General features: G+C 40.1%; 1 protein-coding gene across 1 annotated transcript in view; it reads right to left on the bottom strand.

The window, feature by feature from the left end:
• Positions 1–27,943, bottom strand: part of EPM2A (EPM2A, laforin glucan phosphatase) — a 63,866-nt gene that overhangs the window by 20,243 nt on the left and 15,680 nt on the right. The window contains exon 2 of the mRNA XM_019550128.1: positions 19,628–19,802. Within this exon, the coding sequence (XP_019405673.1) occupies positions 19,628–19,802 (175 nt within the window). The remainder of the gene's footprint in view (positions 1–19,627; positions 19,803–27,943) is intronic.

Below are 27,943 nucleotides of genomic sequence, written 5' to 3'. Positions count from 1 at the left end.
CTAGCCTGGGGATTTTTAAAAGGAAGTTAGATGAGCTCTTTCCTGCCAAGGCAGGGGGTCGGACTAGATGATCTACCTAGGTCCCTTCCGACTCTAGCTACTATGAAACTATGAAACTATGGAGGATGAGGGCACAGATATTTTAAAGTGCATCTCAAGGCTTCTGAGTGACTGTAATATCAACAGCTTCCACTGGTGACTTCCTGGGAAGTCTTGCTGCTGAAACTTTGTTGGATCAAATCTTGTGATGAGACTTGACTTGATTATGACTGAGTGAATGTAGGCAGACGTACTGAACTACAGACAGCATGGGGAGAAGCACTAGTGACTGTAGAAACACAACAAGATTTGTCAGTAGGGCAGTCCATTCATTGAAAACCAAGATCTAATAATTAGGTTTGATAGCATCAATCTGATCAATAAAGACACATGAAATAGCCCTAGCTTGTGCAGAAGCAAACAGAAGGAGTTGATTAATGATATAACTGTATTCTGCTGGAATAAAACAGCTGCAAACTTTGTTAATACTAGTTGTGCTCCAGAGCAAAAGTTTACTATTCTCTAAAGGTCACAAGTATAAGTCAGTGTTTAGAAATTTGTTCTAGTTTGCTGCTGAAGCTGTATGGTTTATTTTTAAGTAAAGAATTCTACCTCAGGATTTTAATTGAGGAGAATTAAATAGACTACAATGTAGTTCCAATGTTCTTTTCCCCCTTCTCATTATACATGGCACTCTGATGAAAAGTAATTAAGCTCTGGCAAATTTTCTTCTTAGATGTAATTTGGACTACTTATCTGGGACTCTCACATGGGAGCAGACTTGGCATCTAAAAGGAAACACCTGTTTCTATCAGTGTAGAACAACACTTTGTCAGCTAAGCAATATGCAAAAATTTGTGAAACCTCTGAATGCTGGGTGCAATGCTTAATAAAGTCTTATTTATTCACTGTTCACAAATTTATTTATGAAATGTGGCATCAAACAGCCTAGTTTACTGATCTGCAGGGTGAACAAGCCATTAAGATTCAAGCTTAAGTTAATAATGCAGTAAAATGAAGGCAAGAACTAAGAAAGACAGTATTACACTGATAAGTGAAGTATGAGGCTATGCAGATATCAAGATGCTAAGCAACTCCAATAAGGACAAAGCACACTCAAATTCTATCGTTTTCAGGAGGGTAAAACAATGGGGTCTCCAAGCTGCAGCCTGCAGTGGAGTATAGAGATATTTGAGCTGGCTTTAAATCAATTAGCTTAGGTACACAGCTTGCCAGAACAGTATAATCTGCATTGCCTATAAACCGTATGCTAGAAAGTCCCAGAAACAGAAATAAAAATAGTTTATTAGATCATTTGCCCTCTTAAATGGCAATAACAGGCCAAACTGATAGTCCCCACTAGTGCAATGATGTAAGATGGATGGAAAGCTGCCCACAGTGATTACGGATCCTCCTTTATGCATTCCCTGACACCCATATTGTACTCTGCTCACGGCTCTTCCATGAGTGGAGTGCAGTATGCTCCACTGATCCTCTATGGTTAAAATTACCTTCAAGGGGTAATTACTGCTGACATAAAATAAAGTAACTATTTTATGTCAGGGTCAGAATATGTCCCTGGCTTACTCCTAGAGAAGTGTAGAAGTCAAGTTAAGACAAAACTCTTCCTCTGAACCAGTCACAATTCAACTGAGCCCTAATAATTTTCTTGGTAAGACTTGCCACTGCTGAATTCAATGAAAATATTTCTGCTTTTGTTTGCAGTGCATTTGATTGTAAGTAAAAATACACCATCACACCTTTGTTTCCTCACTCCAACAGAAGCCTTAATGTCAATGTATTATGTTTTACATAAGCTCAGGTTATGGTCTTATGAAATATCAGCCATTCTTATAAAATGGTACACAGCTGAACAAAATACTTTGATTTTAGTTTTCTGCTCTGGGGATATTTTAACACAGCTAATCTTAGTTGAAAGTCTTTAGCTTTATGCCCATCCTAACCTGTGGAGAGCTAAGTGTTATCTTCACCACTCTGAATGTTAATCTCTCACTTGATATTCTATTTAGTATCTGTGCAACAAAGCTGAAACCAACTCTGTTCTACGTGGTTACTGTATTCTTGCCATTTTGTTTATACGCACTCTGCCACTATACAGGACTTGATGGCCAGCATTAGCCCTGCAAAATTCTGAGTCAAATTTTACTCTCAGACATGCATGCTCAACTGTCCACTGACACCTGAGGAGCTATCTGTATGCGGTAGACAGAAGGCAGAATTTGGCTTTCTTTCCTTACCCCTTCACCAGTATAAATCAGGTTTAGCTCCTCTGGAACATGTGGCCTGTCACTGGTGATAAGCTAGCGTGAGGGGAAATTCAGGTCTTGTGGACTTATCCCGAAAGATCTCAGGAATTAGTTGTGAAGATAATTTCCACGAGCCAAGTGAGAAACTAATTCTTAAATGCTTTAATTACAGAACACTGCCTCATGCATCGGTTGCCAATGGTTACTTCCTACATATGTCTCTGTTAAATTGCCAGCGTTCCAATTTGTTTTGAATTAGAACTAATAATCATGGATGTGAAGAACAACAGGCTGCTAAACTAAGCCAGATAGTAATGAGCCATGAATCTCTTGGCAACAGGAACAAGGATTTCTAACGTTAAATGCTTAGGAAGAGGAGTGATACCACTGCTGGAACCTTTAAGTTAAAATGTCTGACAAAATTGGCGTTGGCCACTAGGGAATGAACTTTAAGTACTTAGCTCAGAAGACTCAGACACTGCAGGTGAATAGTTCTGATTTCATCCTTGTGGGTGAATGTATTTACCAGCAGTTGGTTAGACACCTAAACTACTCAAATAATAAGCTGCAACTGCTCAAAATACAACTGGTGTGATCCACTGGCAATGTGTTAGAAACAAGCACTTGAAGATAAAAAACATGCAGTTGGAAATTAACTTTGAAGGTTGGCTGTATAGGCCATTGGCTGTATATAAATATACAGCGACGGGTATTCCTGCTGGCCTGAGAGGGGCCAGATATCAAAGAGAAGGCATGTTCAGTATTGGTGGTGAAAAGGATAGGAACAGATCACTCTATGCTGCTCAAATGCAAGACTCTTAGCAGTTTTAACACCTGCAAAGATTTAGACTTAAAATGCCATATCCATTTTCTTCAGTATAGCACAACAGTGTATTGTAAGGTTATTAGGAAACCCACAAACATGGTAAAGAACCGAAGATGGGAGCACCCTATATTTTAAATATTGATAAAGAAAACTGAAATAATTCATCTAACTGCAAGAAAGTATGTAAAGGTCCAAAATCATAACACGGAACCCCAAAGGAGTACAAGGAGACAAATCAAGGAGACAAAGGATTTGTGGACATTATAGTAATGATACATAAAAATGTCAGCAGGGCACTTCATTTCTATACAACATGCAGGAGTACAGGATTGATGATAGTTACGTACTGCCAAAATTTTAGCAAGGAGCTGTATCCATTTATTCTACCTCAGACAAAAATATAAATATCACTTCACACTTGAAGAACCAAAAGGAATCCATTCTTCAACCTAGCATATCAGAGATGATCAGATACCCAACTAGTTATCTCATAGCCAAAGGCTAAAAAATATTCTAAAAGTCACTACTACCATCATCCTACCTGCTGGGTAGGGAAGATACCTACCAAAAGGAGCACTGAAGAGATATTAGATAGATTGTGAAGTAGAGCCTTTAAAAGATGCTAGATAGATTTTGAAGCACATCAGATTTTGGAGTACTGGACTGGGTTAGCTGTGGGTGAACTGATGGGTTTGAGCAGTGTTCCCCTTTCTATTGGAGGTGTACCCCTAGTGGGCTAGAGATGAAGAGAAGGGAAAATAAGGGCAAATCACTTCCACCTACTTCTAGAATGGTGGGGTTTGAGTAGAGAGCAGTATTTCCTTTCCAGTAGGATGTCTGCAGATTCTGGACTAGGTAGACTAGCAGGCAAGCAGGCAGCAGTGTGGAGAAGGGTGACCTGCACTCCCATTCCCATTCAGAGCAACAGGTGACTGCACAATCAGTACATCAACAGATTAGCCTGGTCTCCTCTTCTCTGGCACTTAAAGAATAGCAGGGGTGAGAATGTGACATGAATTCTTAGAGGAACTAAACAGATAGCACAGGAAGGTAGTCCTCCACATCAGTGGGAAGGCACAGACCTGGTCTGAGGGAGAACTAAGAGAGGTAACAGGCAGAGCAAAGAATGATGGTCACACAAGGGGCTTCTTTTTCCAGGGCTGCCCTCCATACTGTGGACTCTTGAGAAAGGTTTTGAGGTCAAGAGGGAAAAATAAATGGGTCAACTATAACTTTTAAAAGTTGACACACTGCAGGTGTTTTATGGGACCCCAAAGATTACCTAGAACTGGTGAGAGAGAATGGGTTGTCTACATTAAAAAACCTTTTACTTAGATTTACTTTTTTGCCTAAGACTGTAATTTTACCTGCTTTGAAATAGGAACCGCAGGCACTTTGATAAACGTATTAAAAGTGATCTATTGTTACTGTATTTTATGTAAGTACTTTCATATCCTCTGCTGATGCACTACTTTGTAACTGTAAAGCATAAGTCATCACACAGTAACAGATGTCCTTGCTTTCTACAGCACGAGTATATTAGGGATTTTTCCCCCTTTATCTCCCAAAATAGAACACCCCAATGTTACAGAAAATCCAGCAATACCTATATACTTTCTGTGCTAAAACAACAGGTAATAATGTGCTCAGGGTAAAATTTCTACAAATAAAAGAGCCCCTCACAAGACTTCCCACACTTCTTAAGCTTGGATGCTACATATTGTAAAGATACTGAAGTAAGTGCGGGATGTGTACCGCAGTGCACTTGTTACTATATCGTAACTTGAAAATGATCCTCTTATTATATCTATGCTGACAGTGCCTTAACTATAGTACATTGATATGCATGCAGCATCCACAAATAGACATGCAGTTATTTTTCCTGAACATGCTACTGAGAAGAAAAAAAACACAGTATTATTTCTAATTTATCACTGCAAAATATGGAAATAGGGGAGATCTAACAGTTCACAATAAAACAAAGTTATTTTGGAGAAGTCTATTTAAAGATAATGATTTTTACTTTAAATACTCCTCAGATCTGATTGGTCTTGAAATGCGTTCTAAACTTTAATTAAGCCTTAAAACATTTCTTTAAAGTAGGCAAGCATACCCCAATTTGGCAGGTTGCTAAACTGAATCAAGGTGTGCAAATCAATTATTTTGGTCATTTTGTTTATTAAATATGAACAAAAAGTTCATATTTAATAGTTCTCATCATTGTTACATAGCAGGTCAGCATTAGAATGGAAAAAGAAACTTCACGCTAGCTGCGTTATTCGGAGCGACCAAACTATAATCATGGTATTAAAGTAGACACTGGAAAATTTTCCTAAATAAAAGATCTTGCAGTATTTGGCTCAGAATCATCCAGTAATATTAGTTCAGAGTAGGATTTGTGCTCGACTCATCAGTTGCTGAACTCCTGTTATTATCTTCAGAAAATATTCTATTAAACCTCATAAATAGCCACTATCCTGCATTTTGCCAGGTTTATTGTGTGCTGTGGTGTCAGCAGGACACAACACATTACCTAGACATTGGAGTGACAGTGTTGAATTAACTACTGAAGAATGGCAAATTGGACAGATATAATGAAAAAGGAGAAAAACTATTTTGGCAACAAAATGGGTCCATCTAAAAACTTTGCAAACTCTGTCAACCATTAATTTTTTATGTCAAACCATTGTTAAGTTACAGGCATCACTATTAAGCTTTCCTTTTGGGGGAACGTTTTTTTCCCCCTTTCTTTTATTCCCATAGTTATCATGCATATGGCTTGCATTATATATTTATAGTCTAATAAATATTAGATTTAATTTGCAATTTAATTTCCTTTGGACTTTTCTATGGCTTTGGACCATTGAACAATTGGAATAATGCTTCACAATTTTTCTAAGAATGCTTCACATTGATACCAATAGATTTCTAACCACATCTCTATTATGACGAATATTTTTTACAGTTGGGAAACAATTAAACCCCAGTAAAATAATGTCTAGACTTAATACGTGTTAAAAAGAAATTACATTACATTTTCTTTACTCTTTCATTTTTTTCCACTTATCTCAGTGTTCTTTGGGGACAGAGAAGAGGTTGCCAAACTTCTGAAGGAATGTTCTGCCTGCTCATCTCCCCTCTCTGCACACACAAAAAAGCAGCTTTTGATTGTTTTACTTTTAAAGAAAGTGTGCCTTGATCAAAATTTCTTTCAAGATAAATGAATAGCCATATTGCTCAGCAACAGAAGAACCAGCTGGCTCCCCTGATCTCGCATAGATTGGGAGGTAGTATGAAGGCCCTATATCTTCCTTACTTTATTGCCTTAGACTATGCAGCTCCTGAAGGACCAGCCTGTGGGTCCTGCACTTCCAGAATGGGTACAACTCCTCCCTGTCTGCAAGCCTCCCTTCCTGGCCCAGTTGCTCCCCTGCTGCAGCGGCTGGAGTCTCCAAGCTCCCCCTGCAGTTTGGGGTAAGGCAGCACAGCCCATGGGGCTGAGGGATCTCTGGCTAGGGGGCTCGGCAGAACCAGTGTAGTGTAGCAGGCAATGTACTCATGTCTTATGCAAAATCCTTCCATTGATTCGACTTCTTCCAGAAAATGAAAAAGCAAAGGATAGAAAACAATCCTTAATGGGAAAGAGACTACAAAAGCAAGCATCTGTTTTCAACTGTTTCTATCCTGTGCACTACAAACATGTTGCAAGGGCAGGGGAGGGGGAGGGCTGCCTCCATTCGTTACCCATGTTAATATGCCTCCCTTCACCTCACGTTAGAAAATACAATCAGAAGGGGGGAAAACAATTTTAACCATCTCTTTTTTCTCTTTAAGGTTCAGTGCAAGAGAAAACAGCACTGTGCTTCAGTACAGAAGCTGTTTTCCTACATTGCCAGCTGTGAATGAAATTGCCTCTGATTGCAAGATCCTTGTCAATTTAACTCACAGCCAGCAACACGGGTACTTCCAGGCTAGAAAACAGACCTTAGATTCCTCAGCATCTGACAGTTCCAGTTGTCTGAAAACACTATTTGCTCGCTTTGTTTTACTTGCATTTCAGTTTGTTTTAGGTACCATGAAGTACACAGGCACTCTTAATATAGTTTTGTATCACAATTATATGATTGTTTCCAAAATCTGGGGCCATATGCTCAGTCTTCTTCTGCAGCAATCAAATCAGTCTTCCAGAACAGAATAGCTCTTGGATGTTACCAAACAAGTAACTTCATTGAGAAAAATGCAACAGCAGGAATGAGAAAAGTGCCTGAGCATAGGGAGTGATTTTCCAGTGTTTTAATACTGTCCAGATGCAGCTTTTATGGATTTTCAACTGGTACAAATTCCAAAAGATGCCTCAGTAAGATTATCCTTCAGCTGGCTCTTGAAATTCTTTCTTGGAGGCAAAGAGCAAAAGCATTCATGCTGAAAAGGTCTTCAGTCGTGTACAATGAATCTCCAAATCTGAAGCTTGACATAATCAAATAATCTTACACGTTTGCAAGGTTTGTTTTTGCTTTGCATTTGGTTGGGTACGTGCTGTAGGTAGGGAATTAATAACTTCTAAATCACAAAGATTGGGAAAAATAAACAAACAAGCATTGCTTAGGTATTATATTTTGTATTCTATCAAGAAAAAAGATTAGGAAATTTCACTTAAATAGTAATTAACTACAGCTAAACTGTAAACTCTGAATTTCTTCCTCATGCTTTAATTTATAAAACAAATTGCAAATCCAAATGCAGATTTTCATGCTTAAAAGCCCTGGGTATTTGAAAGATGAATTTCCTTTGTATGATATCTGAAGAATCAAACTTGAATATTGCCTCTGGTATCCCTACAGTTTAGTCGGAGAAACATTTCTGTTGTATATCCTGGGAGTGAATAAATATTACAGAACTGCTGCTGTATTTCTCTGAGCCTTGGTTTATTTCTGCGGGAAAAATAAAAACAAAACAAATGAACTGCTGCTGCCTTCCCAGGGACCATGCTAAGCGAATCTACTGAAAATCTTTCATTCCCTCTTTTTATGTTGTGCAGTGGGATCTTTCATTTCATATTCAGAGACTTAGGTGTATAATTCCTGTTACTGTTAAAGAGCATTGTGCAAGTCCTCTGTGAACTATGATAAAAAGTGAGATAAATGTCATATAGATTGCCAACCCATATGAAATATAGATTTCATCTCTTCTTTACTGGCTCAAAGACATGAAGATTTGCAAATCAGAATGAAGTGTCTTAGGCTTCTCCCATCCCCTTGGAACAACTGCATTACATACAAATGATTATAAACATCCAGCAGGGAAAGAAAAAGCGGGAAGAAATTCAAAGAAAACAAAATCATTCTTTCAAGGCAAAGAAATAGAATGAAAAGAAGATCATTATAGTGGTGAATGTTTCCGAATGCTGTGGTAGTTCCTATGATTTTATATTGAAGAGTGAATTTAAACCTCTCCCTACACAGAGCAGAAGTAAATTGGAAACTGTCTGAGGGAGCAGCAGTAGAATGGTCTGTTTTACCCTGAAAGTTTGTGCTGGGCGGCAGGCTTGTAGCACAATCCCTCAGTGGCTGCTGGTTCATAAGCTGTTTTGAGAGTTTCTATCTCTGGCAAGATAGCAAGAAAAAAATTCAGCCTCCAGGATGAAAGATCACATTTTCACCTCAAATTTCCAGGCTCTACAAGATGTTGGTATTAAAACTATAGTTAATTATTTTAATTGTTTTGGGCCTTTAAAGTACTAAAGATTCTCTACACATTATTAGCTGGTTTTGTATCATTCGAATTCTAATCCTGCTCCCTCTGAGCAGATTTTTGGTCCCTCAATGGCAAAACTTTCATTGACTACAAAAAGGCAGGAGCAAGTCTTTAGTGAGTTTTAAAACAACCCTCTTCTTGCTCCTTGCTTTTAATGAGAACCATTGTCTGGATTATATTACGTGCAGTACAATGGAGCCCATTATTTTTTATTCTGGTACTGATGCTGTTATGAGTCTTCCCTAGACAAAGGGGAAATCAGTCCTTAGCTTTTAGTTCTAAAGGTGGAATTCCCAGAAGATGTCATTGCTCCACTCATAATTTATAATTTAACCACAGAGTATCATTTCCATTTTCAATTTTATCCCATCATTGCACAGTTCATTGAATTATAGTCAAAAGCTGTGCTAGCTTCCTTACTGGAGCTCATTTTATAATTTAGTTAAAAAATTCACTCCAAGGCGATACAAACTATACAAACTATTACAAACAATTGAAAGGTGGGGTTGAGCTGGGTGGGGGCAGGCATCTATTCAAGGTAAAGAAATTAAAAGCATTTTTTTTATTTAAGATTTTTCTTGTAGTAACATCATTCAAAGATGACATTGCTTGAAATGTGAACTCAATGGACTTGAGATGTTTTAAATTTAAATCTACCCCAAATCTTTATATTGTTCGAAAAGTCAGGTTTTATTCCTTGTTAATACAACTTATGTGACCTGATCAAATCAGTGCCTGCTACAATGGTTCTCATTGGTCTCTGCAGGCAAGATGTTGCCATGCATGTTAAAGTTTCTCTGCTCTACCTTAAAGTTCCTAAATCAAACAGGCATCCTTCCTTGAGAAAGAATTACCGCAGCTCCAAGGAAAACCAAAGTACAACAGTTGAACGCTGTATCAGCTACTGTAGCTTCATGACAGTATGCAGAAAGCATCATTTTTCTTTTACTCAATTCCTCACCTACCCAGAGCTATCCTCTAGCCTTGGAAAGGAGTGAGAAGGGAGACATGCTGCATCTAAACTGACTCACCCAGCAAAAAACAGTATTTACTCAAATCCAAGACAAGGTTGTTTCCCCCTGTTCAAGTTGTCATGGTGTTTGCCCCCTGCCCGCCCCTTGCTTCCCCACCACCTGCCCCCATCACTTGCCTCCCTGCCACTGCTTGTCCTACTGCAGTGGTGTTTTAGGGACAAATTTAAAATGACTCTCTAATAAGCAGACTCCATAGTTTATAATGTTCCACGCATAGAAACTATTTACGGGGCAGTGGTCTTAAATTTGAAACTATCTTAGATTGAGGTAAATACAGTATCTGAAAAGCTTTAAATAGTTGTCTACTACCTTCAGAGAAAGGTAAGTGCGTAGTGTCCTTTCTGAAGAATTGGAATCTGTGAAACATTTAAAGCCCTTGGTAGATCCAAGATACATTCTTCCCTTCCTCTCTTTGGGGTTAGGGTAGAAGTGGGAAAGAGACGTCTGACTTAAGTGAATATCTAAAACCATCTTGTACATGAAGTTTGAGTAAAACACGACCTTTCTGGAAAATGATCAAAATTCTTGACAGAAAAAGTTTGGTTTCTGACTGGGCTGAACTTAAATTCACAAGATTAATGACCTGTTTAAAATAAGATTATGTTTCTGAGTATAGGTTCTTTCAACTTTTAGGGCTCTAAAAATTGGCAACTGCAACACCTTAATCAGGTCGACAAGTTATTTGCCAAAACAACTCAGGTAAAGGCAATCATCTCTATTATAGTCACTTACAGGAACTTATATTTGGTACACTGACTGTCTTATTTTCATAGCATTTAACTTACCAACAGCTATTATTATTAAGCTACTATTATAAAAAGCAGCCAAAAAGTAACTGCAGGGATAAGAACATAGGAATTGCCGTTTACTGGGTCAGACCATAGGTCCATTTTGCTCAGTATCCTGGGTCATACAATGGCAGAGAGTGGATGCTCAAAGGGAGCGTTAACAGGGCATGACCAGGGTTTTTCTTCTCTCCTGTTCCTCTCTCAGTTGCAGCCTCCAGCATTTAAAGTATAGCAAGTTCCAATTTCAGAGGCCATACTCTTAACTCCCAAGCTTAATAGCTTCTGATGCCCCTCTGCTCCAAGAATTTGTCCAATCCCTTTTTGAATCTGGCTAAACTGTCATCTTCCACAACATCTGGTGGCAGCCAGTTCCACACTTCAATTACACACAGTATGAAAAAGAAATTCTTCTTGTAGTTTTAAACTTAGTGCCTACCAGCTTCATTTTGTGAGCCCTAGTTCATGTGCTGAGAGACCTTCTCTAGTTCTTCTGTATCCTTTTTCAGGTATGGGGACCAGAACTAGGCACAGTATTCAAGGTTTGGATATACCATAGATAAATGAAGAGGCACAATGATACTTTTGGTGTTGTTTACAATTCCCTTCTCAATAATCCCTAATATTTTGTTCACCTTTTTGACAGCTGCTGAGGATTGCGCTGATGTTATCAGCAAATTTTCCATGATGACTCCCAGATCTCTTTCCTGTGTGGTAACAGCTAATGTAGAGCCCATCATAGTATAGGTATAGTTGGGAATATTTTTGCCCAGATGCATCATTTCATACCTTTCTACCTTGAACTGATTCTGCCATTTAGCTGCACATTTGCTCAATTGTGCCAGATCTTTCTGCAGTTTATCACAATTTGCCTTGGTCTTTGAATAATTATTTAATAATTTTGTGTCATCCATACATTTGGCCACCTTGCTACTCACTCCCTTTTCCAGATCATTAATGCACATGTTAAACAACACCGGTCCCAACACAGATTCCTGGAAGAGCACATTCTATACTTCTTCCCATCCTGAAAACTGACCATTTATATTCACTCTTTGCTTTCTATCTTTAATTTCTAATCCACAAGCAGACATGGGTGACTTCAATCACCCTGACATCTGCTGGAAGGGCAATACAGCAGTGCATAGGCAATTCAGGAAGTTTTTGGAGAGTAGTGGGGACAACTTCCTAGTGCAAGTGCTGGAGTGGCCAACTAAGGGCCATGCTCTTCTTGATGATTGAGTTCAGGATCCTGAGGAAAGTAAAGATGAAGAGCAGCAGAGTAAGGACCCTAGACTTCAGAAAAGCAGACTTCGACTCACTCATAAAACTCATGGGCAGGATCCCCTGGGAAGCCAGACTGATCCAGCTCCCAAACTACTGCACCTGGCAGTACAGTTTGGGGAGGAGGTGAGCAGTCCTCAGTGCTGAAAGAACAGGTTAGGGATTACTTAGGAAAATTGGATGTGTACAAGTCCATGGGGCCAGATGGGATGCACCTGAGAGTGCTGAGGGAGCTGGCTGATGTGATTGCAAAACCACTGACCATCATGTTTTAAAACTCATAGTGCTCAGGAGAGGCCCCAGATGATTGGAGTAGGGCAAACAGTGCCCATATTTAAGAAAGAGAAGGAGGATCCAAGGAACTACAGACCAGTCAGCTTCACCTCAGTCCCTGGAAAAATCATGGAGCAGATCCTCAAGGAATCCATTTCCAAGAACTTGTAGGAGAAAAAGGTGATTAGGAAAAGTCAGTATGGATGCACCGGGGCAAGTCATGCCTGACCAACGTGATTGCCTTCTATGATGAGATGACTGGCTCTGTGGATGTGGGGAGACTGGTAAATGTGTTGTGCCTTTATTTTAGCAAGGCTTTTGATATGGTCTCCCACAGTATTCTCATAGGAAAGCTAAGGAAGTATGGACTAGATGAATGGACTGTAAGGTGGATAGAAAATTGGCTGGAGCATCAGACTCAGAGAGTAGTAATCAATGACTCGATGTTTAGTTGGCAGCCAGTTTCAAGTGGAGTGCTCCAGGGGCTGGTCCTGGGGCTCATTTTGTTCAGTGTCTTCATCAACAACTTAGAAGATGGCACAGAGTACACCCTCAAAAAGTTTGCAGGTGACACCAAGCTGGGGGGAGTAGTAGATATGCTGGAAGGTAGGGCTAGGATTCAGTGTGACTTAGACAAATTGGAGGATTGGACCAAAAGGAATCTGATGAGGTTCAACAAGGACAAGTGCAAAGTCCTGAACTTAGGATGAAACAATTCCATGCACTGCTAAAGGCTGGGGGATAACTGCCTGAGCAGCAACTCTGCAGAAAAGGACCTGGGGGTTACAGTGGACAATAAACTGAATTAGCCAGCAGTGCACCCTTGTCATTGCCAAGAAGGCTAATGGCATACTGGGCTGCATCAGTAAGTGTTGCCAGTAGGTCCGAGGAAGTGATTATTCCCCTCTATTCAGCACTGGTGAGGTCACATCTGGAGTACTGTGTTCAGTTTTGGCATACCACTACAGAAAGGATGTGGACTAATTGAAGAGAGTCCAGCAGAGGGCAACAAAAATGGTGAGGGAGCTGTGGGACATTATTTATGGATTAAAGATTGAGAGAACTGAGCTTATTTAGTCTAGAGAAGAGGAGACTGAGAGGGAACTTAATAGCAGCCTTCAACTACCTGAAGTGGGGTTAAAGAGAGGATGGAGCTAGACCGAGAACGGTGGTGGCAAATGACAGAACAAGGAACAATGGTCTCAAGTTGCAGCAAGGGAAGTTCAGGTTAGATATTAGGAAGAATTTTCTCACTAGGAGGGTAATAAAACAGTGGAATAGGTTGCCCATAGAGGTGGTAGAAGCTCCATCCTTGGAGGTTTTCAAAACCTGGCTGGACAAAGCTTTGGCTGGGATGATATAGTTAGGGATAGTCCTGCAGCAGAGGGTTGAACTAGATGACCTCCTGAAGTCCCTTCATACCCTAACTTTCTATGATTCTATGATTCACTGATATTTCCAATAGAGTTAATGAGAGCTGCTAGAATCAAGCACCCATCCCAGATAGACTGCTTAATTAGGTGCCTAAATATATTTAATAAATGTTAAGGCTCACAGCACCCATGAATTAAGGATTTATCACTTCTCATGGATGAAGAAGCTGAAACAGATGCACTACCTTTAGAAACTCCAAAGTCTTCCACAGAAAAAGATGTCTATAGCTTTCAATCACTTCAAGAAATTGCTCTCTCTCAAAATAGCACTGCACTCCTGCAATGTTGTAGTTTCCCATTTCAGAAATGTCTAAAGGATGTTCTATGTTAGATTTCAGTGATGTTCTAACATCGCATTTCCAAAATGAGAGAACTTTCTGACATTATAGAGGCACCAGTTGTGAATCCAGAGTTAAGCCTGAGTCCCATTTTGTACTTTATGAAAGGATTTACATGCTCCCATACATATGAAACACACAGCATAATATCGCCAAGCTCAGTACAGAGTGAAATTATCAAAATTTTAAGTAAATTAAATTCAGTAAAAATTGGTTAAAGAACAAATCCTTCTGGGTCATCTTTGTTATTCAGCACAATTTCAACAGAATAATACACTCTTCAAACTTCTCATATCAATTAACCTCACCAAAATCTTGGCTGTACATTATATTTGGAAAAAGCAGGTTACCATTAAGCTATTAATCACTGTATCAAACAGTTAAGTTTATAAAGCTACCAAAAAGATCCATTCAGTGGCTCAGGTGGAGCCATTTTGAAAGTGGAAACAAACCACCTTCTTACTATAATTAAATTCACATGCAGCAGTGCTATTAATTGCATTAATATGTATGTGAGGGAGACTGGATCAAGACTATTTCGTGATAAGTTACTTGGCCCAACTATCACTCGTCTTTAAGGATTCCATGGCTACATACTAGTTTCAGGGTCTGCACCACAAAGGTTCCCTGTGCTGCAGCTACTTCAGCTTCACTGAGCAACAAAATCAGCTCAGCTAGGGTACTAAGGTAGAGCCTTAAAATGCAAGCACATAAGGACTGATAAAGTATCCACCCCCTCCCTTTACATAGCACTAGTTTCCTTTACAGTTCTCTGAACCAATAAATCAATTGCAAATTAAGGGACAGATTCATCAGCACATTTCAGTTGCTTTGTGCTGCTCTAGTGATACAAAACAGCGCTACAGATAAGTAACTTTCCTTGCTCCTTCAAATATTTGTTCATATGTATACACTACTCTTAGTAATTCATAAGCAGTGGGTATTTGGAGCCTACCTAGCAAAAGAATACAAAACAGCCCTGCCAGAAAAAGCATCTGCTCTGGATATTTCCATCAACAACGAATGCTTGGTCAAATTATGTATGGAACCGTAAGTGGCTTCTTTGCAAGTGTCAATGGTGGAGATACTTCTTAAAGAAGCAGTTATGCAAAGGACAGAAATAGCTTCAGGGAAGCTCTGCAGGCCTTAGTTCTTTGTAGATAAAAGGCTAGGGCCCTACAGGCAGAGAGGCTGCAGCTCTCTGATGAGAACATATGTGAGGGAAGAATATTAATATAGGAATATTTTTATTTAAATAGAACTCTGGTACTACTTTTGGCAAGAATCTGGGATGTTACCTAAGAGATACTTTATCACAGTGGAAAACCATGTGAGGTCCTACAATGAGTACTCATAACATCCTAATCCTCCTAAGAAGAAGTTACTGCCACTAGAAGGGAGGTTTTTACAGGTAAATGAAAGAACACACATAACACTACTGACAGGCTGGGTTCTTTGGGTAGATGTGATATCTTTTATTAGACCAACTGAGTAGTTGGAACAAAGTTCTTTGCAAGCTTTCAGGCACAAGCACTCTTCTGCTTGTGCCTGAAAGCCTGCAAAGAACTTTGTTCACACTACACAGTTGGTCTAATAAAAGATATCACATCTACCCAAAAAACCTTGCCTGTCTATATCCTTAGACCAACATGATTACAACCAAAACCCCTGCATAATGCTAATGGGTCCTTCACTGGAACGCTGTGGCTTGCAAAAAAATTGTTGAATCACAGTCAGAGAGAAGAAGGGCTGGAAGGGAACTCCATAGGTCACCTAGTCCAACCTCCAGCCTGAGGCAGGATTATCCCTATCTAAGCCTCCTGTTTCAGAAATGCCTAAAACCATGCAAAGGGAAATGGATGATGTATTTTCCAGAGGATAGTGAGACAGTTTATAGAAAGAGCCTTAGAACTTCTGCTTTACCACGTAGGTTTCCTAGTAGAATTTCCTACTACTCTTTAAAATGTTTTGTACATGTTCTTTCTCCTTCTGATATCCATCTACCTGATAAACTGTGAGTGGTAGGGAGGGCAGGTTCAAGTGTTAAATGATTAATTTTTCTGGAAGGAGTAAGTGTGTTGGAGGACAGCTCACTAATTGCATTTCTGCTGGATATTAAACCACAACTCAGAGGCAGGAGCTATGAGGATGACTGTCTCTGTCTTCTGTGATCTAGGTACGGTGGGGAACAGCAAGATGGGTAAATAAGCATATGCCAATGTATAGGTTCAATGAATGAGGAATGCACCTGAAAGCAATGCTGGTCTTGACACTTTCTGTAGCACAAGACTTGATACTTCTTGTTTCTGTTCTTGCAACCAGACTTATTGAAAGATTAACCCTTTCTCTTAAAATGATCTAAATCATAGAATTCCTGATTGTCCATCTGTGATCTGATGAAAAATGTCTCCGTTTGGTTAACCTCTCAGACCCAAAAAGTGAATTGCTGTGAGAGGTAACTGATATAGAATGAAGCAACTGAACCTCCACTTGGCACAGTGATAATGCTCTTACATGCCTGTTTATATTAAATGTGGCACCTGCACTGTCAGTCATCATTTGGATAGGGAGTTCTTCTCACAGGTAATAGTTCTATAAAAAGTGACCATACGTCTCAGTTTGGCCAGGACAGTCACTGATTTCATAGGTTGTTCTGGCTGGTTGGCTAAAATTGAAGCAAAAGTCCTGGATTGGTGGTGCCACGCCACTTGCACATGCCCTACCTGGCCCCTCCTGGGCAGTGGCTGGATACTGGCAGGATGGGTTGTGCTAAGCACCACTCCTGTCTGGGCTGTGTATCTGCTGGGGCAGGAAGGGCCAAGAGAGAGGCCCGGGGCACCTGCGCAGGGCAAGAAGGGATGGCTGCCTACTGCCAGCAGCTTCATGCCCTGCAGCTGTGGCTGCTGCCAAGCCCCAGGGTAGGCATAATGGCCCTGGGCAGCTGCCATTATTGGTAGCAAGGTGCTGTGTGTCTGCACAGCCTGGGCTGGCAGAGCCTGGTTGCCACATAATCCCCACCACTACTGGCAGCTGTCTGAGGCTACCACACGCAGCCTGGGACCTCACCAACAGCTGCAGTAGCCGGGCATGAGGCTGCTGCCAGTGGGCGGCTATCCCAGCTTGTCCCACAAAAGTACCCAAGCCACACAGGGCACAGAGCCTCGCTGTGGGCCTCTACGTTGTCCTGCCCCACTGTCAGGGCTCCTGGGAGCCACGGGACCATGGTCAGGGAGTTTGTATGGGTACGTGGGTCTATGGGTACATGCCCCGCATCCCAGATTTCCTTCAAAATAATATGGTCACTCTAGTTCTACATATGCCTAATAAACCATTCTCACAGAAGTGAGGTGTAGGTGTAGAATGAAACTGTACAGAACAACCAGTTCAGAGTCCTTAAGTGAATGCAGAGTTTGTTAATATCAAGGTCTGAGACTCTCGGTCTCTAATCCACAAGAATTTTTAATTCACAGATCTTAACCATTATTGGTTATAGGTTGGTTTACAAGTCAATGTAGGTTGGTATGTGGAGGAAGATACTGCTGAAAGTTTTCCTCCTGGAAGCACTACCTTTTTGTAAATGAACCAGCATTAATAAATATATTCTGCTCAGACAGATGCCACATGCTATCTTTTGTTGGGTTTCTTTGAGGCTGGAGTGAATGCTGCTGGTATGCCAAATATTCTTGACAGGTTCCAATAACCTCATTAATAAAAAAAACAAAAAATTCTTCCTAGTCAATTTACATATAATGACTGTATTTGCATGCAAGCTTAGATGCCTCTTCTCACCTCAAAATTCCATGTCTCTAGAAGAATAAGCAAGGGATCTCCCACATCGAGCTGTGAGTTTGATTAGAATAAGGAACTTCCACATCTAAATGTAGGGCAGCAGAGGTAGGAGTACTGATCTTCGCAGAAATTGTTAGTGCCATTGAAACAGTGGCACATGTATGAGAAGAATGTTAAGTCAGCTGAAATCAAGGAATAAGTTACATACTTCTCCAAAACTAGGATTTTCTTTGGGGCAATTCATTCCCCCAGCACAGATACAGATGGTTTTGCAAAATTATCATTCTACAGATGTTAGGGTTGCTTGTGTGACAGATGGTGCTGAGGAAGAAGTTGATATCCATACCAAAGCATGAGAGTAATACATTGGTCTCATAAATCGTAGTCTCAGTGCTGGACAACAACAATCTTTTCTCCTGATACAGTACAGATGTGCGAGTATTGTGTTCCATCAGTTTCCAATTCATGCCATGGAGTCTTACCGCAGTGGGAACAAAAAGGCAATTTAGTCCCATTTTTTTTTTAGCAGATGCTTTATGAAAGATCTGCTTCTGGTCACAGAGGACCCTCAAAAGGGTTAACAGGAATGATTGTACTAGAGTCCCACTAAGCCAGAGCCTTAAAAAATGAAGATCTAGAACTAATAAAAGCCGAGCTAATGAGGGCAGTTCTAGACACAACTTGTGCCATCATTAGCAGGATTCACTGCTTTGCAAGAGAAGTAATATTTAAAATCCAGGATCTTAAGATGTTGCGTACTAAAGTCCTGGGACCAGGAGACATGTCATATACTGCCACAACAAACAGTACTTGGCAAAAGATTCCAAACCCAAACACAAAGGACCAAAGGCTAAAGGGCAGACACTTTACCTGCATAAACGGTGTGAACACATGCAATACAAACCGCAGTTTCATGGCTGTTTTCAGCTGGATGCAGTAGGGCTGTGCGAAGCTTCAGTCACTGATTCCATTTGAAGGAAATTTGGCCCAATTTGCCAGCCTAATCTCCGAATCAAATCAGGAGACCCATTTATTTTTCTGAATTGAATCGGAAGCCTCTGATTCTACTCAGAGAGATTTGACGATTCGGCCAGACACAACTTTATATATGCTTTTTCTATGTACCTCGAGGTACCAGGCATGGCTCGTGAACACTGAGATGGTGGGGCAGACAGAGTATTGGAGCATCCCACGGGAGCAGGGGCAGAGGGTCTCCCCCGTGCGCTCGGTGACAGACCTGGAAGTGGACCAGAATTAATTCTGGTCCACTTTCAGGTCTGCCGCAGAGTGCACAGGAGACCCTCCCCCCTGCATCCCAGCTCAGCCACTGGTGCCTCCTGGGTCTGGGCAGGCACCCAAGGTCCCCCCATGGCTGACGGGTCTCCACGCTCCCATGGGATGCTCCATCTGCCCCACCATCTCAGCATTCATGAGCTGCACCTGGTACCTCGAGGTACGTAGAAAAACAAACAAACATATGCTGTGTCTATGGCTGAATCGCTGATTCTCCAAATCAGAATCAAACCTTCAGATTCAGCCGAATTGAATTGGGACAGTAAACTGAATCAGCGAATCAAATCACTGTCCCCTGAATTGAGCTTCATCCAAATCAAATACTGCCCACACACCCATGGCTTGCAGCAGCCGGCATGCTTTCAGGGGCTGAAGCCCAGTTGCAGCTGATAAGTGACTGACAACAGGCTTGCAAAGATGAAAGACTGCATGTCTATGCATATCCCTGAACCTGCTACAGGTTGCCTAAAAACTGACCCATGTCTTAAGAATTAATATATTATTCTTATTACCTGGAGTAATGCATGGCTTGATGGCCTGCAATGTTAAAATAGAAGTCGGTTGTGTGCTTCATCTCATCAGTGTGTCCAGAAACTTCAATCCAGTGTGCTATTGGGAGGCAGTAAACTCCATCTACAAAGTTGCTTTCATTGTAAACGCAGCATCGGTCATGATGAGGTCCATTACCTGAAACAAAAGGAGCAATGCAGACAGCATGAGAATTAACACTGTCTTTATAGACTCAGAGAACATGCAAATGTAAAGCCTTTTGGGCCAGGACTATTGTTTGCTATTTGTCTGGACATCATTTAGCAAAATGCAATGCTTAGTACATCACTTGGTTGGCCTCTACACACTGCCAAAAAAGTGTATTCAAGAACAACTGAAAAAACACCTTGTAGAATAAATCATAAACAGTGAACAGAATCCCAAATGATTAACACTGCATGTTTTAAGTTATAAAGGAGATATAAAAAAGTTAGATGCGTTTTAAAAAACAAATATTTCCATTTAAGTTCCACCTTTACTTAACTGCTAATATCCAATTTCAAGGCTCTGTATTTCCTTTGCAACATTTGAGGAGTCCACTGATACTTAAAGAAGGCCTAATCTTGAACAGGAAATTTTTCTACTGTTACCAACACCAGTTCAGCTTCTATTGCAGGAGCAATGATGAGAGCTCTAGTGTAGATAAGGTACTAGATTCTGAGTCCCATCCTGTGCAGACCTACCTTGGGAAGTAAAGAGGAGGAGAGGAAGAAAGGTGGACATGCAGCCATGCCCATATTAGTACTCACATTACTGTGAGTACACAACATTGAAAAAAGCAAACTCTCTGTCCAATTTTAGACACATATATAGGTTCTAAAAATGGTGCAAGAGAAACTGCACATTAAAGTGTGGCAGCTTAAAAAAAAACAAACCTTCCACTTCATTTTATAAAGTTTCTAGCTGTCATTTTAAGACCAGATTGAGAAGGCTAAATTATGCTACCTTCTACTGCTAAAAAACAGAGATGGCCAAAAACATTTGTAACTCTGTCTCCACAACATGTTAACAGAGTACAACAAAATCTACATTTCTAGAACATAAGGACACAGACTGGGTAACTGTCATCAGTACTGGCTGCCTAAAAAGCTGGTTGGGCATAAAAAAAAAAAAACCAGTATGATAGCTCAGGGGAGAACAGAAGATGTATTAGTAACCCAGAAGTAACAAAGTGCACTCCTCACAGAACCCAGACCACACCGCAACTTATTTAGAGGTGTTAATGTCTCCAATGGCTGTTCCTAAGGTAGCACACCTTGCCTTAGCCTCACAGCTGGACTCCTCATCTGATCGTTATATGGGACTTCAATTAAAGGGCATACATTTTCCTCCAAGAAAGCCATCTTTAAGCTGCACATAAAATATGTGGTTCAATGAATAACCAAACCAACAGCGCTGCTCTCTCGTAAATGCAATAATATGCAATAAAACAGTTCTAAAAATATACAAATGCAAACTCATATTTATTTACTTTCCTCTTTTTTTGGTCTGGAATAATGCTTAATCTATCATTAAAACTTCTGATAAGAAAAATCAATTTTCAGAACTATTCTCTTCAAATTTTCAGCTAACAAAAGAAGAAAACATTCTGAGATTTGTATGCATGTTTTCCAATATTAGAAAATTAGTATGGAGCAAAAGAAAGTCCTAAAGAAGATAATGATTTGTATTTTGCCACTTATTTGACAATCTAACAAAAACACTATTTTGCAAAGGTCTAATAAATGGAGAGTCTTATTGCAGGGAAATTGTATTTGTAAAGTATAATTTATAGGGACAAAATAAAAAGAAATATTTCAGTAGACTCCCTGAGGTTGTTAAAATAGACTGAATAACATAGGGGTCCTAAAAGGTAATAGTTTTATAATGGCTGCTTGTATAGAAAGATAATGAGCACACTGCTTTCAAAGCACTAGTACCTAGCAAGTAACTGTGTTTTAATCCATTATAGGGAATGAATATATTAATAATAATAAAAAAAGAAAAAGAGTTCTAGAAGCTCCACCTTGGAGACTGCAAGTGGCAGATGTAGCATGGAGGAAGAAAGATGTATGAAAGAAAGACTGAGTAGGAAAATTAGAAGGATTAGAGATGAAACAAGGCTTCTGATTTTATTTTATTACATTTCTAATACATGAATGATTGATAAAATATCCCTTCTTTATACTTTCTTTGCCTTGATCTGAAATCTACATTTGGGTAGGTAGCTTCAATGTGTCCTAGAAAGGAAATATGAGCAGAGGACAAGAGCGTTAAATAGACTCCCTGTATCAAAATGAGAGAGAGTCTGTTTTGATCATAGGCAGTTTCAGGACCACTAGTGCATTCATCTTGCATAGAGATCTCATTTCAAACTCTTTTTATTTGAGCTGAATTGGGTCATGTTTGTGATGAAAAGGTTTTTCAAACACACAAAAAATCATGTGACTATATATGCTTATTTGTCATGCTCATTCTCTTTTTATTTTTAAACAGTGTAATACTCACAGCCATGTAGGAATTACGGCAGATTAGAAGTAATCTAGTGTATAGTCTGGTTTTAATATAAACCTGTTATAGTTTTATTTTCTTAACGATGTCAGAACACTTCTAAGTAAAAAATACGCCTGAAGGACTAGCAACTCAAGGTGCAGCTCATCTATGACCCCACTTCCAAGCACCACACTAAAGGAAACTTCTTAGTCTATTAGCATTGAAGGAAAAATACTAAAGCAAATGGTTAGATAGCCAAGCATTTTAATAGTATAGCTCAATTGTGAACAGCACTTTTATGCTGCTGTTTTTAAACATAAAACAAGGAACACAAACATTCAGCATGAGAAACTACTTTTCTTCTTGCCTGCTCCTGAAACATTATATTCCATACCCAATGATATGATATAATTTCCATTAAAATAAAGGTAATCAAGACCAGTTTAGAGCTATGCATTTTATATATGTTTATTTAATGTTTCATTGTATGTGCTTTTTTCTTACCACTTCAAATAGCATTTCAAGACAGCAGAGCACATCAATAAGTACTATTAGTGGGGAAATACTATGAAAGTTTATGAACACTTAAAGCACACACCAACTGATCCGGGATTCTGGTTTTCTTCGTTTAAAAAAAAAATCATAAATTCTCTGATTTAAAACCCCATATTTTTCCACTATTAAAATGAAACACCACTGTGTATATAGGCATCGGCTGAACACAATATTTTATGCCCTTCATTCCCCACCCACAGCCCCCTGTCCTCTCCAGCCCTGCTGGAGGGGGTCCCCCACTGCCAAGGCTACAGGGCCAGGTACCCAGGTCCAGAGCCCCCTTCCCCCACAGCAGCACCTGAGCCCTGGCTGCTGGCCATCAGAGACAGCAGCCGCTTCAGCTGAGTAGTGTGCGAAGCCCAGTTCCCCCTCCTCAATGGGTGGCATGGCTGTAGCAGAGCCTGTGGGTGACGGAGCAGGGGGGCAGGTGCAGGCTGCCCATTGTGCACTCTATCTATCTATAGATAGAACACACTCCCAAACATGCCTTTCAATTTTTAAAACCATTTCAATAAATGGAACTCTATTGTTTAGCTTCTGTCACATTTCTAAGTCCTTTCTGTTACCTTTTATTCTTTTTCCTTTCTCATCCTATGTCCCTATATCATATGATTATTCCCTCTCCTCTCTCCTGCTCCCAATCCACTCTACAATCTTATCTCTTCTCTCATATTAGCATGGGCACACCTCTCTCTTCTTTTCCTTGTAAACCATCACCACAACTCTTTCTCTTTGTTTGCCTCTGACAATTTCTGTCTAAACCCTGGCCTTTCCACTCTCCCAAGTCCCTCTCCTGCTCCTTCCTTTACCTGCTTGGCTCACCAAACTATTACTCAGATTCCTTTGCTCTGCTCCACTCTAGAATACCTGATTTAAGTTAGAAAAACATCGGATTTATGTTCAGGCTTCCTTCCAGTCCTATGAATCTATGATCTAGTTAGGGATGGTTCTGCTTTGAGCAGGAGGTTGGACTAGATAACCTTGGTTCCTTTCACATCTCATTTTTTATGATTCCCCCGCCTGCTGCTCCACATTACCTAATTTCAGAAATGTTGTTCAAAACAGGCTGGGATTGGCTGGAAAGGGGAGGAGGGGCGGGGGTGGGCAAGAGTGCCTGTAAGGCAGGGAGGCACGTTGTCACCAATGATTTAGGTAGGACCTTTCCTACTTATAGGCTGGGGCCCTGGTCTTTGGAGAGCAGGAGCTCAGCAGGTCTAGAAAATCAGGGCCCTTTCAAGTGTCTCAGCTGAACCCTGCAAAAACTGGAGTGCCCAAAACAGTGATTTGTAACCAGAGCGCTCCTGGTTTGATGCTATGCATCAAAGCAAATGTTGGTGGGGGGGGAGGCATGTCTCCCTTGCATGGGGAAGGAGAGGTGTCCTCTGCATCCACAGAGGTTCTGCTAAATTCCAAGCAGTTCCAGAGTCTAAAAAGGTGTCTAAAAGCCTTGGGTCTAAAAAGGTGAGAACCACTGTCCAAAAGGGAATGGCTGGAGGTGGTAAGTGGAGGTCACTGCTGTCAGTGAACTTGGTGGGGACTTTGTGCAGAGCTCTCTGGGCAAGGAATGCTTTGGTTTGCTGCTAAGGGGTCCTAGGAGACTAAAAGAAAGGTTTATGGTCTCTTTACAGAACATGATCCTGACACATATTAAGAACCTTCCAATTCATATTGTGACTTTGCAGCTGCTCGGTATCTGTCAGGAGAAAGCCAACACTTCTCACATTAGTGATAAATAAAGCTTCAAAAAATCTGTTTTAAATTCTCTCTTTATAATGAGAGTATGCCTGGGTATCCTAGGCACCTAGTTGAAGTTGTACCCACACATATATATCAAATCTCTGCAGTTGAAGGAAAGGATTGCTAAATTTTCTCTTTGCAATTTGTTGTTGTCTTCAGTTGCTTAAGGCAGTGGTTCTCAACCTTTTTAGACTCCAGATACCCCTCATTAGACACCCCTCATTAGACTCGAGGCACTCCTTGGAAAATGTCAGTTCTTAGTTTTCACTTATTTTTTGACTACAGAAAAATAGAACACTTTTTCTGTTGCAGAGAATTCAGGAAGAGCACAGCAGGTAAGAAAGTTTTTGACACTATTTTTATCGAAATCTCTGGGTTTATCTTGTGAATCATGTTTGCACACCTAACAGTACTAACGTTGTGTTGCACCTTTGAAAGGATCTCAAGGCACCCCTGAGTGCCTTGGCAACCTGGTTGAGGGTCACTTTCTTAAGGTTTCTCTCTTTTGCCTTTGTTGGATCCTTTACTTCTTTAATGTTACATTTTGGATTACTTCATCTGATTTACCATGACATCTTTTCTGAGTTGCTTTTTTCTCTCCTCACTCCTTATGCTAGTGCTGTGTTTCAGCTGCCCAGAGGTCTTTGGTTCTAATCTTATTTTTAATACACCCAGTGACTTCTTTGGTATTTTCTTTTGATCATCTTCCATGTGCATCAAGCCTGGAGCCATATGTGTAATCCTGCAGGCTTTGAAAGAATCCTGTTTGTGAAGATGGATTTGTAAGCAAGATTTTGCTGATTGCTTTGTTTTTGAGCAAATCCCTGTGCTAGTGGATTCCACTGAACAGTGTCTGGCAGCAGAGAGAACCAGCAAACAGGATGCAAGATGCAGATCCTGGTAGCTCAATCATCAAGGACATATTTTATTTTGACTAAGTTACTCTTAAGGATAAGTACTTTTGCTTTGATGTGTCATTCTCAAAGATGGACTTGTAACAAATCAAATATAATTATTCTAGACCTCATTTAGACAGAACTCCAGAGCACTGTATATCATTATTCCAGAATGTTTATCTGCTCATAAACTCTTTTCTTCTTTAATTAGAAAGGCCTACAAGATTGATTAGAGAGGTGTTCAGATGATAAGAGCTGGATTAAATATTTGAGCAGCATTGTACCTAGCTGGATTCTGTTTCATAATTTTTTTAGAAGGGTTGAGAGTTTGCTTTCCAAAAAATTAAGCCAACATTTTTTCACATGGAAAAAATCAATACAATCAAGATTAAAGAAAGAGATTAATTTATGGAGTGGTCTTGACTTTAAAAATATCTCCTTTTTGGTGTTGTGCATGGCCCATTTCCAAAATACATTTGTGATTTATTCCCTAAAGAGAGCTGAGTTTAAATTTAACTTAGACATAATTTTTTTTAGTGCTGGATGTTAGGAAAAAAATGCGTGAAAAACTGATGTTTTGGCATTAATAGGTCCCCAGAACTTTGCTGTTGCTTCATACTGGCTTTTCTTGAATGTAAAAATAAAACTATCACATTGCACCAGAACCATTATTTACAATATGTTTTGCAGCCTGATCAGTGGTTTGGTACCAAGTGCTCTGAAATATCATACAAGAAAACAGCCTTCAGTTTTGAGTCTGAAGCTTCTGCACTATTAGAAGTGCTGCTGAAGCAGTAGTACACACATGCTTGGCAGAATCCTTTTGCCTGACCCTAGGTAAAGTCTTTTGGGAGTTTTTAGGAGGGGCTGCATGGGGACAGTGATAGAATTGTGCATTGTTCATCAGTAGCAGATGTCCCTCTGATACTTGGATGAGCTTGGACACGTGTGATTTGTCACAGAGTTGCTGTGATCTAGGTAGGTGGTTCTTCCAACTCAGACACGGAGAGTAATTGCACCTTCTTGAGTTTGACACAGAAGATTTAAGATCCCGTAAATCCATATGCATCTAGACCTTTGATTGTGTCATCTTATTTTCCCAAATGCTTTGGAGCTTTAAGAAATCAATAAATAATGCTTTGTTTTGAACTGCAGATGTATGCTGGCTTCCTAAAGGAAACTTTTACAAGGACCAGTGATATTGAACTGGGCCCTGGTTCATGAGTGGGAACCAGGGACTAGTGTGAGAGCTGGTGCAGGAAGCCAGATGTGTCATCTAATGAGGATATTGGGGAGGAATTAAATTAAGCCTGTGGCACAATTTGACATGCTTGCATAGCCTGCATTGGAGAAGAGAAGTCAAGGCAACCTTGGATGTTGGGGCAGGGATTATAAATGGAGTGGGAGAGGAAGAAATAAAGGGATCATCTGTGAATGATCTCTGTTAGTCTCCTAAATTATCCATGTTTTCCAAGTACTGGGTGCATCTACAATTTAGTAGTTCACCATAATTACAACACATTAAGTATAATACCTGTACTCAGAGGCACTAACTTCATGTGTCATAATCAGCGCTACTGAATGCACATTAGCACCAGTGCACACTTTCTAAGTGATGCTAATGCGCAGTAGACTAATTCTGCTGCATGTTAGCGCATTAGCACAGTTTTTTGTGCCATGCTAATGCTCAGTAGAATTAATTTTCATGTCAACACGCCCACTGTGTACTGCAAAACTGTAAGAGACTGATTCTAGTGATGAGCATTTTTTTTTTAAATGAACTGGTATGATCGGTTACCTCAGAGGATAATATTGCTTATATTTGCTGCTATTTGTGTTGATAAGAAGGGCAAAGGCTAAGAGATGTAAATTCTACGCCCTTTTAAAAACAAGTTATAAATTGCAGATGAATGCTGCCTCACTCCTTCAAATTTGTGCCATACAGCTCTGAATAAGTAGAACCATTTTGTTGTGTTTGTCACTTTATAGTACCTAAATAATTAACAGTCATCCCTTGAGAAATTGTGATAGTAGAGACATCATGTAAACTGATCCAGTGATCTTTCCTTTGTTTTTACATCCCTTTGAAACCATATTTTGTTTATCTTGTAAAACAAGCATGTGTTGGGAGAGATTTATCCTGGAGGTGCCCTCATTTGGATTAGATTTTAAAACGTGAGATCCTGATTGCTTGTGATAATTAAGGTCCCTTGGCACTTCTCAGAAGAGAGAGGGGTGTGAGTTTCAGTGTCTTAGCAAAGTACTGAATGATTAGTTTTATTCAGTGTACTCAAGTTAACTTTAGTTTCTCTTGGATACAGTAGACTTTCCCTTCCTGTTTATGCCTGAAAAGTAGGTTGTTGCCTATGAAAGCTCATGCATCTCTGAACCAGTTGGTCTCTAAAGGCAGTGGTTCTCACCCTCTTGGGACTCAAGGCACCCCTCCATAATTTTTGTGTACTGAGTGGCACCCAATTTCAAAAACAAATCTATGTATTATATTACAGAGGGGCCAGACAGTGGAGGTGGGGCATTAGCCAGACAGAGACCAGCTTGAACCTGCCCTTGCCTACTTATCATCTTACACCTCTCTTATCACCTCACATCCAATGCTCCCTT

Source organism: Crocodylus porosus, unplaced genomic scaffold, assembly GCF_001723895.1.
Source record: "Crocodylus porosus isolate Cpor-Errol unplaced genomic scaffold, CroPor_comp1, whole genome shotgun sequence".
NCBI lineage: Eukaryota > Metazoa > Chordata > Crocodylia > Crocodylidae > Crocodylus > Crocodylus porosus.
The sequence above is the reverse complement of the archived record's forward strand: the minus strand, read 5'-3'. Positions and strand labels throughout refer to the sequence as shown.